The sequence below is a fragment of the Anopheles marshallii genome, chromosome 3 (genome assembly GCF_943734725.1).
Source record: "Anopheles marshallii chromosome 3, idAnoMarsDA_429_01, whole genome shotgun sequence".
NCBI lineage: Eukaryota > Metazoa > Arthropoda > Insecta > Diptera > Culicidae > Anopheles > Anopheles marshallii.
The window spans coordinates 43,314,457-43,333,837 of NC_071327.1; the positions used below are offsets into that span (position 1 = coordinate 43,314,457).

General features: G+C 34.4%; 1 protein-coding gene across 1 annotated transcript in view; it reads left to right on the forward strand.

Moving 5' to 3' along the window:
- Positions 1-439: 439 nt before the first annotated feature.
- The window catches only part of LOC128710819 (sodium channel protein para), a 32,636-nt gene continuing 13,694 nt past the window's right edge, over positions 440-19,381 (forward strand). The window contains exons 1-18 of the mRNA XM_053805672.1: positions 440-521; positions 666-862; positions 2,433-2,465; positions 4,806-4,961; positions 5,327-5,532; positions 6,842-6,970; positions 7,609-7,700; positions 9,084-9,296; positions 9,374-9,434; positions 9,515-9,659; positions 10,118-10,282; positions 10,925-11,200; positions 14,030-14,092; positions 14,703-14,886; positions 15,914-16,110; positions 16,195-16,294; positions 16,376-16,444; positions 19,055-19,332. Coding sequence (XP_053661647.1) covers positions 707-862; positions 2,433-2,465; positions 4,806-4,961; positions 5,327-5,532; positions 6,842-6,970; positions 7,609-7,700; positions 9,084-9,296; positions 9,374-9,434; positions 9,515-9,659; positions 10,118-10,282; positions 10,925-11,200; positions 14,030-14,092; positions 14,703-14,886; positions 15,914-16,110; positions 16,195-16,294; positions 16,376-16,444; positions 19,055-19,332 — 2,523 coding nt within the window. The 5' untranslated portion in view covers positions 440-521; positions 666-706. The remainder of the gene's footprint in view (positions 522-665; positions 863-2,432; positions 2,466-4,805; positions 4,962-5,326; positions 5,533-6,841; positions 6,971-7,608; positions 7,701-9,083; positions 9,297-9,373; positions 9,435-9,514; positions 9,660-10,117; positions 10,283-10,924; positions 11,201-14,029; positions 14,093-14,702; positions 14,887-15,913; positions 16,111-16,194; positions 16,295-16,375; positions 16,445-19,054; positions 19,333-19,381) is intronic.

Genomic DNA, 19,381 nt, shown 5'->3' on the forward strand with positions numbered 1-19,381 from the left:
GAACCATGTCTCCTGCATGTAGTAAATAAACTGGGTAATTGATTTTAACAGATTCTAATAACAGATTTCCAATATTCATACTTCGTCTTTTGCGGTACTACAACCGAAATAAACTTAGTTACCCTTTATGTACAAGTACTAGGCACAATGCGGATTGTTACTGATTCTGACGCGTGAAGCCCAGCGTAAAATAAATTCTGCTCATATTTGAAGTTATCGGAATATTCATGAAGTTCTTAAAAAACTGTGAAATATTGATAAAAATGGCATTAAAAAAATAAAAAGATAAAATGGCACGAAATAGACCTTATCTCATTCGTTTGCAATACATTTTTAACAAATACACTAACTCTTTGTTCAATTGCACACATTATTCAACTGATTCCAAAATTGATGAACCTTTAACTATTGTTGTTTTCCTACTTTTCCAGAGATTTCCCGATGAAATAAATGCGCCATTATCAATACCATGGCGTCGTATATATAACTGTGATCTGTGGAAAGAAATTCATGAGCCCCATGTAAGTACATACTGATTCAGCGTTACTCAAAAACTATAGAAAGACATTTGATGCAAGCCGCTTTTTAATTAATAAAAAAGAGTATTGTCTGCGATTCGAAAAGAAAACAAACTATATTCGGCTTAACCGTATTGCTATTTTTAGGCCTTGGACATCAGAGGCTCTCATTGTTGGCCATATAGACAATGACCGAAGACTCCGATTCGATATCTGAGGAAGAACGTAGTTTGTTCCGTCCTTTCACTCGTGAATCATTACAAGCTATTGAAGCACGTATTGCAGATGAAGAAGCCAAACAGCGAGAATTGGAAAGAAAGCGAGCCGAGGGGGAGGTAAATACTGTTTCCCGCTTTGAATATAATAGAACCTGCTGTGCTTTGATACCGCTTCAAGCCTTCCTTCATTCATTTCCCTATACCTGAGAACAACAACTGTCATATTAGCCATCACTTGTTGCTCCACTATTTGTATTTCTAAAGTTGGTCCTATTGCTTTTAGGAACTATACTATTTCCTTTCAGTCGTATTCATACTGGAAAATGGTTCACTTTCTACAATAAGCGTTAATGTTGTGTTATGTTTGATTTGATTTTAATTTTTCGCGCCTTCATCTATAGTACTATTGAAACTTTCTCTGAAACATCTCTTATGTATACCATTATATGAACTGTACTTGTTTGATTTTGCAAGAATGTTTTTTGTAAGTATAATTGTGTACATAACATAACCATTCTTTTAAGTCTGTAACTTGTAAAATAAATGTTTATATGCCAAACATATGCTACTATCGATATGTATCTTTTCTGTTACGTACAACAATAGAGTTAATTTGTTTACGTTCCATTTGTTTTACATTCTTCTGAAACCCAGTCTTTAATGTTCCAAACCATACTATGGAGCGCACAGTAATGCCCTAGCTACTCGCTAGTCTTCATACCGTCAGATTATACCTTTGAATAACGAACACTCTTTATATGCTGTTCAATAACTATAATATGCAAAGTATACTTTTTTGTGAGACACAGCCGATATATGATGAGTTTGAATAATGTTTGAGTTTTTTTAAACTACCTTCTCAGCTCGATCTTTGTTATTTGATTTGATTGAATTGCAATTAAGATTAGAATAAAACAAAACTTGATACAATAACTGCCTACTTCTAAAAAGTGTACCACCTTTCTTCAGGTCGAGATTTTGCATTAAAATGCATGAATGAGTTTTATTTATCTTGTATTGTTTTCGTTGGAGGATATTGTTAGAGATTTATTTTTCTGATCTAATATATTTAACATACGCATATGACAAATTATCGTCCGTTATACAAGTTTGCTAGATAATATCATACAGCTAAATTTCAATAGATATTATACTTACAAAGTGAACTCAGTGTTGAGTTTATGTTACAACCGAGATGTAATCTCTATATATCATATAGTTGATAGTATTTGTGTTTAGTAATGGTGGAGCACAACCTGTTCGGTTAAATCATATCGGTACATTTGATATAGTCATATGGAAATTCATCTTCTCATGCATCGAACCATATTGAGACAATCCTTCATGCGGTCCAAAGAAAAGCTGCTTATGGGCTTGTAATGCACATTCTTATCAATTGAAAACGAAAACAAAATAGAAAAATTGTTACAATTGGCAAAACTTGCGCAAAACTCCTCAATCATTCCCGCAAATGTTTAATAACTCGGATCTAAGAAAAAGATTTTCACGGCAATCCAATGCGCCAACCCAGTGCCTCATGATTCAATCGTTGAAGTACACGAACACGTCAACAATTCGCAAACAAGCATTAATCCCATATTATCACTGCAGACGCGCTACCTTAAAACAAAACGTAGAGGTTAACGCTAGTAAATGATTTTATTAACATTTTAATACATACCACCCTCCTTTACAGAGTGATTTTGGTCGGAAGAAAAAGAAAAAAGAAGTAAGATTCTAATTTCAACTATTCAGCAAGCAAAAGCCTTTAATTTAATCTATATATATACATTATTTAAAACTATATATATAGATAACAAAAAAAAATATACAAAATTTTATTTACGTTCTATAATAGTATTTTATAATATATTTTTAGCATTTCACATTTAGTACTGAAAAGCATATCAGTTGCAAGATTGGCTGCGATTCATTTGGAAAATTGCATCACACAATTCATTACACAACGTGTGAAAACCATTGCTTCTATGGAAATATGTGCTTTTTATAGCTTCGATGCGTTGTATATTACATTCGTTGAATATTTTATTGCTGCTAGAATAAAACACAGCTTATATTGTACAGTTTATAGAGTAAAATTACAATTACCTATAAATTAACATATTAAAAAAATAAACTAACTCTATGAAAAACTAATGTCACGATTCTCATAAAAATGCTCAATACACAAAAGTACTATACTAGTGCTGGAAATAATTCCAAACAAAATGCAAACCCTTGTACCAATGTTTGTATATTATAAAGTAACTTTGAACGGAGTTTCATAGAATATGCAGCTAATATGTGTATATTTTAAACGTGTACATTTTTGAATGAACGTGACTTATCGGAACTTAACTTATATTTAAATGTGTTTCATTTTCCTTATATGTGCTACTATGTTTTGTGTGTTTTATATCCAAGCTAGCCATGTTTATATTTTTATATTTGTTTAGAAGTGTTCAATGTTTAGTTATTTAGTTTATTCCTCGTTCGAATAAATTGCTTAGCAAACATTTATTATTGCACATTTCTTCTGCTATTTTCTTATGCTTTGTTTGTATTTGATTAGAAAGCAGTTTTGTATTATAATGGTCCTAGTGTAGTCTAAGACTTGTCCGTAAACTCGAAAACCGTCAAAGATTTTACGTCAAACAATTTGTTAGAGTAATATTTATTAATATTTCTGCACAATATTGGTGCTATTAACAGATATTTTAAATTTCATGATATTTACATGAAGTAATTCGTAATAATTTTAGTTATAACAAATCATAAGCCATAAGAAATAACATGAACAAACTAATAAGTTTGCAGAGTTTACTGTTGCTTGAATTATTGTCATCAGTAAATTTTTCATTGTCAATTGTACCCCAACACGTAAGACTGTCTCTACACAGTTAGCGATTGTCGCAATTGCGACTGCGACTTGTCAAACTCTATACAAAAAAAAAATGCGAAATGTCGCGATGTAACGACCCATGTATAGAGTTTGACAAAGTCGCAGTCGCAATTGCGACAATCGCCAACTGTGTAGAGACAGTCTAACGTTTTGTAATCAATTTTTCCAACACATGCAACAGTATAGTGGAGCTGCAATTAGGAAAAAGTGTGAATATCATTTGCAAATTTGTACGATGGTTACACGAAACCGATGACAATTGCGATAATAAGTCCAGTGGTATCAAACCGTCTGAATGATGATGTAATAAATAGGTAAATTAGTTTATTTGCTCTGGGAATTAAACGGGGTACGATATGAGCCAGTTAGAGAGCTAGGTTTGTGATATCGATCTTCATCCAAACGCGCGTTGAAAATACGAAGCCAATAGAAAAGCCCGGCTAAAGGCTTGGCTGGTCACTCCGAGAAATGATTGCATAATGGTACACATTGGCCCCATAAAGGCAGTGTTAGATAGGTTTCAGAGTATATGTTCCCAATGAGTGTATATCAAGTAATAAAAACGCACCTTTTATTAGGAAAATCAGCATTGCATTGATAATAATGTAACAGAATATTGATACTTTGGTGCAAAACAATAGTTACTTACAATAAATATTTAATAAATTTCTTTACGAAAACAATGTGCCAATATTATGGGTTATGTATAGACATTTTTTGAAGCATTGGCCCTATATTTTTCGAATTTGAATCAGTAATTAATTTAAGTTTTGGCAGCAGTTGTGTCCGCATTGCACAGATCTGTAACGATGTTATTGCTTGTTTTCCAAAAACTGTAAATAAGATATTCGTTTGAAAATTTCTGTTGCATGTTTAATGTTTTGATGTGTACATAATGTTATAATTTTAAAAAGGTGACGCTTTATGGAGTTACGGAACATTGAGTGTTATAACTAAAAGGCACTTATCTTTTGTACAAAAACATCGTATACGAAATACTAATTAGTTTTCTATGTTCTTCTTCCTACCTCTCTTTCCATTTTTTACTAATCATCGTTAAAAAAATCTATCATTTGAATGGCGTGACTCACGATTATAAACGTGACTTCAAATACTATTATGCAAATGGCTGGATGCGACCACCATCGTACAATTATAAATTTGCAGATACGCTACGATGACGAGGATGAGGATGAAGGTCCCCAACCGGACCCTACACTTGAACAGGGTGTACCTGTCCCAGTTCGAATGCAGGGCAGCTTCCCTCCGGAGTTGGCCTCCACGCCTCTCGAGGATATTGACGGTTTTTATTCGAATCAAAGGGTAGGTAGCTAACGGCTGTAAGGACAAATTTTAATTTACGACGGTATCTTATTTACAATCGAGTAACCAAGGGTAGGAGCAGCATGTTTTACTCTAGCATAAAAAAATATTACAAAATACAATGAACTTCACTACAACAGAAAATAAACTTTACTTCCCAACACGATATACTCGATCACTTAACTACTAAAATGACAGCATAATTTTGCTGCGAACGTAAAAAAATAATTGATAAACTAACAAAGATTAACATACTTCAAAGACCATCTGTTGGTGACTTTAATATTACTTATTACCATGAGTTATACGTACGTTACGCCAATGTTTATAAATAATGTAATGTTTTTCTTTTTTCTTCTTTACAGACATTCGTAGTGATTAGTAAAGGAAAAGACATTTTTCGTTTCTCCGCCACCAACGCATTATACGTACTTGATCCGTTTAACCCTATACGTCGCGTAGCTATTTATATTTTAGTACATCCACTGTTTTCACTTTTTATAATAACGACCATTCTTGTTAATTGTATATTGATGATTATGCCTACCACGCCGACAGTCGAATCTACCGAGTGAGTATTGATATGTATTAGTAGATGTAAATAACTGTATGTGATTAGTTTCCTTTATTGAACTATACCTAGACATTGGAAAATAAGGACAAGATTATGCAATGTGTCATGATCACACATTACAGAGACTTCTGATCTCGATTGCTTAATCTTTGAAGTAATGTGTTATTGAGTCTGTCACCTTACTGCATCAGGGTGGATGTGACGGTTCAACACTTTCCGCAAACCTCTGTACTACCTTCTCCAACTTCATTATTGTTTGTACCAAAACAGTCGTTCAATTATTTCCTCAGTACATAACAATTCTTTGGATACTATTTAGCCTGTAATAATGTGCTGCATCAATAGCAATTTTATGGTTACAGGTAGTTAAAGTTACTTTTAAGTGATGTTTTAGAAATGGTGTAGATCTAAAACGGAACTTGAAGATTTTTCATCTGTTGTACTGTTCAACATATTTCTAAGTGTCCCGCATTTTAACTAGATTTTACACGAGAAAACTGAAAAACGCTATTTTTGGTTTTATTTTATTGCTGGGAAATATATACTTATATCCTTAGAATATAGAATTAGTTATGTCGAAAAACCACGATGTTTTTACATATAATGTAACATCTAGTGATGTTTAGATTCTACACACAATTAGCTACCTTGTACATGAAGTACTACTGATAATGGTAATTTTGTTATGGTGATTAATACATTTCAATATTATGGTTACCTCACAATATGGTGTTTAGATAAATCCTTTTGGCGAAAAATCAACTCCAAACACCTTTAAATTTGTATCTTTAACAGACCTCACCTTACTTAGTTTACTGCCCAGTTCTACATGGTATTACTATGTTTGGTTTACGTATCTTTGAAGAAATTGTGCAACTTAAATTTGTTTGATTTCGATTAACCAATTTCCCATGAATGTTAAAACAAATAAAGAATAACCGTTGAAGCAAATTGTCACCTTCTTAAACTTGCCAAATTTGATACACAAATGGAACGTTAAACACACTTCCACGTTCACTTTTTCATTTCCATCACATAATACAATCAAACGGGTTATAACTTAGAATATACTAAACATGAAAAATGTTTCAATAACTTAATACAAACATATAAAGCCGAATCTCATGAAATTAAATGTTTGAATGGATGAAACTTTTGTATTGTAGCCAACAATTCCATAACCATAACATTCTTCTTGTAAGAATCTTGTAAGAATCTGCTTCAATCATTGTTGTTGGTTACCGTTGCAATTGAAACTGAAAAAATACTCCAATTTTTTGTCTCATGTTACTATCCACTACTACAGGGTGATATTCACCGGCATCTACACGTTCGAATCAGCTGTAAAAGTGATGGCGCGAGGTTTCATATTACAACCGTTTACTTATCTTAGAGATGCATGGAATTGGTTGGACTTCGTAGTAATAGCATTAGCGTGAGTTACAACATATTTTAGTCAATGGGTTAAACTAGCAACTAGCAAACAATAGGTACTACCTGGCCAAATCCAACGTGGAAGTGTTGAGAGAGAAAAAATCCATCGCGATTAATTTTATCCTACTACACTTCCACGCTGGATTATTAAGTTTTATTTTGTACCAAGGTTAGAAATTCCATACTAAACTTATCCATAGGACTATCCATAGTATGTAGCATATTCATTCCATTACTAGGTGTATTTCATTACGCTCATATTTGTACTTAGCTTAGGACTTCATGGTTTTGGCAAGTGGGAGAGAATTGATATTATAAAATCGAAGTGATTGAAACAGTTGATTTTTGCAACAAATAAAAAAAAATAATATGCTGTTTGGCCTTTTGTAACATTCAAAAAGAGCCACAAGAACTGGTAATAGTGTATTGAGTAACGCAATCATCAACCTATTTCATGAACTCTTGTGCATCTAGCTAAAAGAACTTTACTAACGTCATAAGACTAGAACCGTACTATTCAAACACTATTTTGAGGAATAATCAGTAGCTGTCTGGGTTGGGCATTTGGCTCTTTACTAATCAGTATTTATTTCGATGTTTTCTTTGAACGCTCTTCTGAATGGTTTATTAATACCATAGATATGTAACTATGGGTATAGATCTGGGTAATCTCGCTGCGTTGAGAACATTCAGGGTATTACGAGCTCTCAAAACAGTAGCCATCGTTCCGGGTGAGTATGAAAAATATACTTAAATCGATGATATTGCAAGACGTTTCTAACAACATCTTAAAAACATAGCGTATGCATTAAAAAATGGACAAGTTTGAATGTCGGAGAAAAAATCTATTACAGAAAATGGAATGTAATTTTAATTGTTTGTTAAGGTTTTAGGAGTAATGCTCCAACTCCCTATCGGGCGGCCAAACACTAGTTGTCCAGAACATTAGCTGACGCCATATAAATATAATAATATAATATAACAAAATATATATTTGTTAATAATTGGCCTTGCCGATCAGCTCTCTCTCCATGTAGGCCTCAAATATATTGAATTATATCCTTTGGGAGTTGTAGGTTTGATGTTAAAAAGTTCTGTCCATTGCATTGAGCGTCTTTGGGAGGGTAGCGATGTGTTGTAAAATGGTATCCTCAACTCATTCTATAAAGTTCATTTTGTACAGGTACTTTTTCACTGTTTGACTGAATGCTGCTACATCCAGGGAGATCGAAGAGATCATTTGACCTCGATTTTCATTTTTATATTATGTTGCACTTTACGATGACTTCTACTGTCGGGAGATCAGCACAAGACTTCTGTTTGTTGCTTTAGCCGTTTTCCAGACGGGAAAAGACTCAGCTGTATTTGCAGCTTACATCTTCATCCTCATGTAGAACTTTTTCGCGCCGATGCAACAGCTGTCGTTTAAATTAAAATTTCAAAGCTGTAGCATGACTGTTTTCGTCGTATCTGTTAAAATTACTTGATCACGTTGTCAAAATTTGCCCTTGTACAATAGGATAGCTACAAGAGATGAAGCAATACTGGGTGTCAGTAAACTATTATGTAAAAATCGCTGAAATAAGTCCATGTTTTAATGCATACGTTACTACATACTGTATATATAGTTACTATATGCGAACACCAAGCATTTCGAACTATTTGTTATTGATTTTTACTTTATAATCAGTTTTGAAGTGTCGGTTTTTGCCCTTTTTTAAAGTTCGTACTATAGAATGGCATGTCCTGCATCCGCTACGGTGGAGTTGATTGCATCGGTTTTAACCCAAAAATAGTAGTGTTTAGAAGAATTCGAACCAATCAAAATGACTGATTCGGTAGTTCTAGTGTTGGGCACGGAAAGTTGTGTCACAAAATACAGAAAAACGTTACAATTTCATAGCAGGTTTCAATTTGAAGATCAAACGACAAAATTTAACGCGTTAGTTTGTAACAAGTTTTGCAAATGTGCTGCAATATCACATAAAGAAAAGTTTTGTGGATTGTATAAAATTAATTCCAAGTTATTCATTTTTTACACCACAAACACGCTTCGACCGCTTCGATAATGATGCTACTACACGAAACTAATACGCATCTTTATTGTTTTGCAGGTTTAAAAACCATCGTCGGAGCTGTCATAGAATCCGTAAAGAATCTCAGAGATGTGATAATTTTAACAATGTTTTCGTTATCCGTGTTTGCTTTAATGGGTCTACAAATCTACATGGGCGTGCTAACACAAAAATGCATAAAAGAGTTCCCAATGGATGGTTCATGGGGTAATCTCACACATGAAAGCTGGGAGCTGTTCAACAGCAATGACAGTTAGTATCAGATGAATGCATGCCACTCTATACACTCGTAATGGATTATACTAATGTCATATCTTTCATTTTTGCAGCGAATTGGTTCTATTCCGAAAGCGGCGACATTCCACTTTGTGGTAACTCATCTGGAGCTGGGTATGTAAACGTAGCAGTACATTACTAGTCGTATGGTTGTAAAATGAAATACGAAATAATTTTGCTATGTCTCGTTTTAGGCAATGTGATGAAGGTTACATTTGTTTACAAGGTTACGGCAAAAATCCAAATTACGGGTATACAAGTTTTGATACATTCGGATGGGCATTCTTGTCTGCCTTTCGTCTAATGACTCAAGATTATTGGGAGAATTTATATCAACTGGTTGGTATCTATAAGTTTCTCATTGGAGAACTGTAATTTTATGACTACTTTCTTTTTTTGGATCATTAATATTTCGAATTTGTTTTCCTTACATTTGTTCTAACGACAATTTCTAACGACAAAGATTTAGATTTTCTCTTTTGTTAGGACTTTGTTTATTTTTTCTTTAGTTTATCCGTATACGTATTATTACTCCGAAGAGTTTTATTTTTTATATCGAAATTAGCAGTTTAAATACATGAAAACGATAAATATTTTATTTTGTTGTTGTAATGATACACTTACCACTGTATGTTTGGTTGCCTAATATTTGTACATCCTTATACTTGTTGATTAGTAATTATTCTTCCTTATCTTGTTTCGTACTATACATTCATCATTTTGTACTATTATTCTCATATAATTCAATTCCACCTTATTAAACCTCCAATCCTTTTCTTCGATGGTGTGCAAAACAGGTGTTACGATCAGCTGGACCGTGGCACATGCTCTTCTTCATTGTGATTATCTTCTTGGGTTCGTTTTACCTTGTAAATTTAATCTTGGCCATCGTTGCCATGTCGTACGACGAACTCCAGAAGAAGGCCGAAGAGGAAGAGGCCGCCGAGGAAGAAGCACTTCGGGTGAGAACATTACCTCTAAGAAGAAAATGAACGTAAAACGGCATATGTTATGTAAATGTAACAATACGTCCGTTTCCGGCAATATGGTCTGGCCGCAATTTTTGAGTTCACAAAAACTGAAACAAAAACAAAAAAAACAAATACGTTCCTTTTCATTCTAACTTGTTCGTTATATTGATGTAGTATTTTTGTTAAATTTTTGGTATAGTGTCTTTTGTGTTCATATTTTAATACCTGAAATAATGAAGGAAAACCCAACCACTCACAAGAACAATAAAAATGATTACGAAGGGTGTTAGCAGTAAAAGTATGAAGTAAATGAATTGAACATTTATTTCATGACTGCAGTGGTTGAACCATTTTACTAAAGATTATCGTCAGTTCACGTGACATTTGTGTTAAAAACAAGCTGTTAACTTGATATGCTTGTATCAAAATGACAAGCATCACATAATTTAACGTATAAGTAAATATCGTTGTGCGTGTGTGTATGTGTGTGCGATATCCGCTATAAACGGGTTTCGTCATATATAGTTAAAACAAGTTCCCAAACAATTACTAATCGGTGTATTTAATTTTTACACGTGGCTTTATTAAACATCGGCAAATACGTATTACCCGCACTGGTACAACAAACCACAGGAAGCAGAAGAAGCTGCAGCAGCGAAGGCAGCTAAGCTGGAAGCACAACAAGCAGCTGCAGCAGCGGCGGCCAATCCAGAGATCGCTAAAAGCCCATCGGATTTCTCTTGTCACAGCTATGAGTTGTTCGTTGGACAGGAGAAGGGCAACGACGATAACAATAAGGAGAAGATGTCCATCAGAAGCGAAGGATTGGAGTCGGTGAGCGAAATCACAAGAACAACCGCACCAACAGCTACTGCAGCTGGCACTGCAAAAGCCCGTAAAGTGAGCGCGGTAAGTATGTTACCGCTATGTTGCACAATCACTGAAAACTCGTTCTTCAACCTACTACTACAACTACTACTATGTTTATGGAACTATCGGGCTCCGTTACGATCCAGATACACTTAAGATACCTGATCACTACATCTCTTCCTTCATTACTCAATTCATCAGCTACGCAGTCTAAGCAACACAATGAACGAGAGCACATCATTCATAAGTTTAATTGTGTTTTTCGGCTTACGTCGTCTGTTTTCGTCAATTTTATCAGCCAACTTCAAATCAGTTTATTTTGAGTGTTTCGATATAGTCAGCTTGTTTTTTTTTTGTTCACTCTGAGTTCATTATTCGATGCGTTCTATAAATATTTATGTAATGAACAAACAAAATATGTGTTTTACGTAAATTGGTTCTGCATTAAAACGGGGTTTCTCTTTATTTATGATGTTTTATCAATCTGCTGTAGAGTTACACTTTGCATTGTACTAGATTCAACACATTTTTCTAATTACCAATGCACTCATAAAACGCCAATACTCACCAACATGAAACAAAACATCACAGAACATTGTTTTCAATGATCCTCTCTATTGTATCCTCTACGGGTAGATTTAAAATAGTGTGAACATCTTCTTTCGCTGTAACACTACTCAGATATTCCAGCTTCTTGCCAAATATGTACTACCTTGCCTTGAATACCATATACCAGTCGTCATTAGTGACCCATTGACATGTTGAAAATCAAGTTCGATCAAGTTACTTATCCGGCACCAAAACCGATTCGCGGTTTTGGCCTGCTGCTGGAGTCTATCTAAACTGCTCCATTATCCTGGCCTTTTTGGCAGACGCATCAACTCCAGCACTCCATCTCAATTTGAACCTACCACGCCTTCTCTGTCCATGTGGACGACCTAAAAGGACGTTACATGCTGGATCGTCCGGTGTCATTCTTTTGACGTGAGCAGCCCACCGGAGCTTGGCGAGTCTAATCCGCCGACAGTAAGTTCGGATACCCACTTTCCTTCCACTTATCCGGGCCAAAAATCCTTCTGAGCTTCTTCTTTTCGAATGCGGCTAAGAGGCTACCTCAGAGACGTATGTGAATACTGGAAATATACAAGTTGTATGTAGTCCCAGCTTCGGTCTACGCGACAGGTGTTTTGAGCATCATGTGATTGTGTTGAGCCCGGACAACAAAAAAACAATTTTGGAGGGAAACAAATGATTTTTTTTCCAACAACCATTTGATGATCCATAGCGAAAAATATTTGATATGATAAATTGATACAGTTCGAAGTAAAGCTCGTTAGCCGAGCGGTTGAAGTGATACTTTGGAACTATGAAGTTATTATTGTAAACTAGCTCGACACTCGATAATTTTCGTTACGATGATGGATGGTGAATGAATTTCGGAGAATGACTTGAATTTACTAAGTACTTGTTATAAAAATGAAGCTTTTTTACTAGGGTATAGAAATAGGTTTTCGTCAAAAGTTATCCAATGGCTTTTATTTCTTTATTTTAATCAATACAAAACAATATTCACAGTGAAGCCGCCATATTTCCTTGTTGTTAAATCATGCATTCACATTCACGCGTTCCAGTATTCATAATTGGGATTTTTTTTTCATTTTCAACTATTACGCTCATCTGTCAACCATACAAAATAACCATCGGTAACTCGTTTATACACAACCCTCGTACACGTTCCATACATACACCATCCAACGAACATGATTATAATGTTAAAATTCCTCAAACTTCAATCGACCACTGGGGGTCAGGGGGTCGCTACTGTTCAAAAGGTAGGTTAATGGCTTTAGTTTTTTATAGGTTTTTTCATTTGCAATGTTTCGTTTCGACCGTCTTTCTTTTAAAACTAATTTTAGGTAAAGTAGCAATCAGTTTTTTGTTCTGTCCAATGCGCTGCAATGTCGCAATGTAAATTATGTGGTAGATATGATTATATCTACTTTTCATACCATAATTATTAGAGTATTTAATATCAATCATCCCAGTTTTGTAGCAAATAATGAATAACTGGACGAAGATATATTCAGATTAAATGCCTTCTCAAACAATTTTTTAACTACGGTAAACTGCGATCTTCATTAACTTTGTTGTTCGTTCGTTCGGTCAGACGTTTGAGGACAAACCAAAAAAATCGGATACATATTTGTTTGCATAGCATTGCAAGCCTTTTATGCACAAATAATGACGAAATAACAGCTGTAAAAACATGCTTGGGCTACGTTAGTATAATAATGCAGGTTATTTTTTTATGTTTTTAGTTTGGCTTTCGATTTTAGCTATTAATATTAACACACATATTTAACTATACTGTTCATGTAGCTTCGGTAGTGAAAATGTTCCACTTATTTGATATTTTTATATACACAGTTTATACATATTGCTAAAAGACATTATTATTCAAGCGTTTGTTTCGATTTCTTTTATCAATAGTCACAACATCACAAATTGACTTCAAACAAACAGATTAGCGAAACTTATTCTGAAAGGTTGCAACGCCAAACGAATCAAATTACTGCCTAAAGCACATAATTGAACTACCATTTTTTGAAAAGAATGGTATTCAATATTTTATCCTGTTTGTAATTTAAAAAAAATAATGTTGTTACATCTATTAGATGTTTGTCATATATATTATTGCGGACTTGGATGTTTCAACAATTTTACACATTATTGTAAAAAAATACTTACAAAATGCCACTAGTTCCATTATTAGTGCAATGCAGTGAAAATGTTATTCTCAGACCAATACAATACTGAAATAACTTGCAACAGTAACACACTAACCAAATAAAACCTGTTACTTTTTAGGCTTCACTTTCATTACCCGGTTCACCATTTAATCTTCGTAGAGGATCTAGAGGATCACATCAGGTACAATCAAGTCGAAAATTGCACTACCCCATATTAATGTTTTAAGTTCTTTATTATTTTTCCCATTTTTTGTTACACACTACTGACTTGCGATTGGTTAGCATTTTGTAGCATTTCTTAAGGTGAAAAAGAAATTGCAATTTTGTTTTTATTTTTTAACTTGTGCTTGTCCCAAACACTGGTAAATTGTTATAATTAGTTTAACCGTATACTACTTTATTACTTTATTTCTTTATTGCTCCTACTGCCTCCCATTTTATACTCATCGATCTCTATCGTGTTTTCAATATTTTCTTTGTCTTTCTCTTTTTCTCTCCATATTTTTTACATTATGCACTGATTTAACATATTGGTTATCCCCATTCTACTATCCTCCCGACAAACAAACATACATAATTTGCCGAAACAAACTTCATCGCAACACACTGTGATACACTTTTACAAAACATTGGCATAAAATTGTATCCTGCTCCTGGTCGATCCTTTTTTTCCATACGTTTATTCCATAATTATCTTTCAAAATCCATTGCTTCCGTGGCGGCCATCAACATTGGAACTTGCCAACCTGGGGTCGACTCCGCCGCTGATCATCATATCCAACAATCCGCAGTTCACGATACGTAACGGTAGAGGACGTTTCGTTGGTGTACCTGGTAGCGATAGAAAACCATTGGTACTCTCAACATATCTCGATGCACAAGAACACTTGCCATACGCCGATGATTCGAACGCGGTGACACCGATGTCAGAGGAAAATGGTGCAATCATCGTTCCAGTATACTATGCTAATTTAGGTACACTATAAAATATATTACTCCTTCAAATTCATACGACATTGCTCCCTCCATATTGTCTCTCTTTAACTCTCTCGCTCTCTCTTTCCTCTGCTCTCTCATACATTTTACTAATCCATCATCAACTAGTAACTACTTGCTCGTCAACTATTGTCGACCAACAGTTTTACTTCATACTGACAGTAGCGTTACTTCATACTGGGTTAAAATATTCATACTAACTGTTTATTTCTCTTTATTGTAGCATTAGAATGGTTTCTCATCAGCAAATGTATAATGTGTTTTGAGAAGGATTGTCATAATATGTACTTGCATTTTAAGTTGACATAAAAGCATTGCCAACAATAGCATGTTAGAACAACACAACAAAGCGTGTCATGTACTTAACATTGAAATAAGAATACTAATGAGAGCGGCGGATTAATTTTTAGAAGAGAGATAGATACATACACAATTGGGCAATTGGGATTGGAATTGGTATTGGAAAATATTTTTATAGTGTCCAGAAAACTAACTAAATGTTCTGACTCGATTGTGTAGCGGCTAATGCTGTGCCCTAATTGGAACAATAGATTGATATTTTGAAGTACATACGAAAAGAAAAGCGAGCATAATCCGTTCTGATACACAACCGAGCATGACGATAGCTTTGGCAGTGCAAAGTACAACATTCATAATTTGAAATACGTAGTACATGATTTGTTCGAGCACAAATAACAGAAAATGCATTTTCACTAAGAAAACAGTATTCGATTGCTCCATGCAACTTGCTATTTTCTCTATTAGCTTTTCACATTACAGTGAACGTTTCCAATCTTGAATATTAAATTCGATAAACACTCATTTCATCTATTGTCATATTTCATATTGTCATATATTCATTATCATGCATTTTCAAAAAAAATCCATGTGCGCACTATCGCTTTCACGCATAACTACTAGCAAAGCCTTAAACTAATCAATATTTTCTCTTCCGTTGATATCTATCAATTGATGGTGGTTTTGGATACTCGGGTCTAACCATCAGGTTCAAGGCATTCGTCGTATACTTCACACCAATCGCGTATTTCCTACACATCTCATGGGGATCTGCTCGGTGGCATGACGAAAGAGAGTCGCTTGCGTAATCGATCTGCGCGTAATACTAACCATTCAATTGTGCCCCCTCCGAACGCTACTACTCTATCTTACGCCGATACCAACCACAAAGGACAGCGAGATTTTGTAAGTGATTTTGCTTCTTCCACCACCTTGGCTTGTTGACACTGTAGTCGCATTAATGTGGAATGTGTTGTTTTTTTTTTGCAGGACATGACACAGGACTGTACTGACGATGCTGGCAAAATAAAACACAACGACAATCCTTTCATAGAACCTGCTCAAACCCAAACCGTGGTAGATATGAAAGGTATGGCAAACAGAAAAAAACAATAATAAAAATTAACGAAGCAAATCTTAACTCAATTAATCTATTTCCCCTCTATTTTAGACGTGATGGTGTTGAACGACATTATTGAGCAAGCTGCTGGTCGGCACAGTAGAGCTAGTGATCACGGAGGTAATGTCGAAATGCATCGTATCGTATATATTGATTATAACAAAGTGCAATGTACATTGTATTCACGATGATTTTGCATTGAATTTGTGTCATATATATTATTGTCTACCATATTTTTTCTTCGATTTTTGTGTTTTATGCATAAATTTATATGCTTAAATTTTTTGTGTTCACTTTGGCTAACAAATTGTTTCCTTTGAAACAATGTTTGTTCAACGGGAAGGGATGTTTTTTGACTTAAAATCGTCTAAAGATCAAGGATTTTTGCTATTACTGTACTCGATGTGATTCACATACGTTTCTTTTGAAATCTTCATTGGCGCACGGTATTTTTAATATTTTTCTGAATGTGTTTATGTATAAGACGTTATTTTTCCCATATATTTATACAAAATTGTACAATTCCTAAAACTGTGTTCGTCGGGATTCCATTCACATTAAAAAATGATCTTGATGTTTATGAGTTTTTGATTGCTGATCAGTTATGTGGATATTCATTTCAAGACATTGAAACTTTTTGGTCATTTTATAAATTTTCATACTCTTAAGTATAAAAAGGAAAACCGCTATTTGTTACATGGCTAATATAGTTTTGAATTGTAACGTTTGCCATCATGCGGTGTACTCAAGCGTTTCGACAAAATGTATTGTATGAATTAGACTTGTTGTGCTAGAGCAAAATGAAAGTTTATCCCTGAATGTGTTTGAACGTTGTTTATAATAGACGGCAAATAAATTAACCCCTCTCCGTTCCCTGTCCGTGTACTTAAATTGTTTTTTTTTTTGTATGAAAACACCATTGTGCAGTGATATTTCGATTTTTACTTGTGCTAATCTTCCTTTGTGTCGTTAATTTTAACGGCAAGAACCAATTTTGTAGATAAATAATTGTTCCATTCCACTCACTTCCTTTTTTTCTTATCTCTTTCTTTAGTTCTGTATTATGACATCATTTTGTGTGCAAAACAAATCAAAACCATCCTGATACATACTAATCACTGTGTATTTAATCTGTTGCTAGCCTTAAAACTCCTAGTTGACTCCACTTTCTTGTGTTTTATTTATCTTTTTTGGAGCGATAATGAGATTTCTTTCCGTATGAATAATGCCTTCCATGGTAATGAATATCAAACGAAGTATGAAGTAAGAACCTAATCGTTAACATTAGTCAGAAGAGCTTATAAACATAAGACATCATTCTATCGAATTATCCCACTTGTAGACTGTGCACAGTTTTATTGCAGTAGTTCTAGAAAGTAGTAATAGTAATGTGTTTAGATATTTGTAGAATAGTTGCGTTGGATATGTTTGTTTTTGTTTCTTTGTTTGATTTCGCCTTGTATTGCAAGTTGCAGATTGGTTCCCGTAGAGCTTGAAGTAATGTTAGTAAAATATAAAAAAATATTTGGAACGGAATGTAAAAGTGACCAATGTTACGTCCTCAGAAGGAATGAATGCATCTGTTAAATTATGTTTTTGTTATGTTGGTCATAAATTTTAACATGTATTTGTTTGGATCAGTTTCAATTCAACTATTTTTTTTACAATAACCTCGCCATAATAGTGGACGGCTCCATGCGATGAGCAGCTAGCCATATGAATAGCAAAATATTTCATGTGCTGATGAAATGTACTGATTATTGCATATTTAGATCATTTTCATAAATTAATAAGTTGGACGTTCACTTACATTTACTTTTGTGAATTAAATTCTAGCGTTAAAAACTAAACGCATAGTCCTTTATGTTACATTTAAAATGCATCAACCGTTCACGTGCACACAGTTGGACACACAGATTTCAAGATACTGAAGCAAGAAGCATGCATGTTTGGATAAGTAAATTTAAATGTACAAACATGCAAGTGTGGCCAAATGAACGAGATTCTTGAAAGGTTTTTCATCTGCACCAACAACAAAGCAAATACTAGCTACACTAAATATAATGCGTATTCATACAGGGTAGACAATTTTGCTTTTACTGATCAAAATTTACAAAACACTTCTTTGACGGAACATGATAAATTTTGCAGTTTGAAAAATCTTTATAAGCAAAGTAGCAACTCATTAGTCAATACCAGCTTATGCTTGACATGGAACAAGCTCTTAGTTAAATGCGCTATGTAGCTAACTACTCTACATTTCTAAATTTTAACGTATTAGAGGAAGACTGGAACAATATAATGAATTGTGGGCTTTTCTTTCTACAGTAATGACTATTTCACAGTGATAAAAAATGTCACAAAAAATGCTTTACAAGGAAATGTAGAAACAATTTGGTCATATTGAACCAGTCAAATCATGCAAGCGAATCGAATATTCGGCAACAGATGGTCATATTTCATGCTTTGCTTTGGCTAGAATACTAATTGCAAAATAGATCATATTTTATGTTGGAAAAATTGCAACAGCAAGCTTACCACATAAAATACACATTCAAGGCACATTCTATCGGCTAAAAAGGATTTTCAATCTCGCAACAACCATAAAAAACGAGCTAAAAAATTGCTGCACTAAACAGTGTTAACAGTATATACAACAAAAAAGACAAATACAACACAAACGGAAGTGAGTCAAAACCCTTCGCACTAATGCTCGCCTACGATGTTCAGTCTCTGTTTATTACTTCCCCACAGAGGATGACGACGAGGACGGCCCAACGTTCAAGGATAAGGCGCTCGAGTTCCTGATGAAGATGATTGACATTTTCTGCGTCTGGGACTGTTGTTGGGTTTGGCTTAAATTTCAGGAAGGTGTTGCTTTTATTGTGTTCGACCCATTTGTGGAGCTGTTCATTACGCTCTGCATTGTAGTAAATACGTTGTTCATGGCGTTAGATCATCATGATATGGATCCAGATATGGAAAAGGCTCTGAAAAGTGGCAACTATGTAAGTTTCTAACAATTTCATGCAACGCGAAAGATTTGTCATTTCTGTG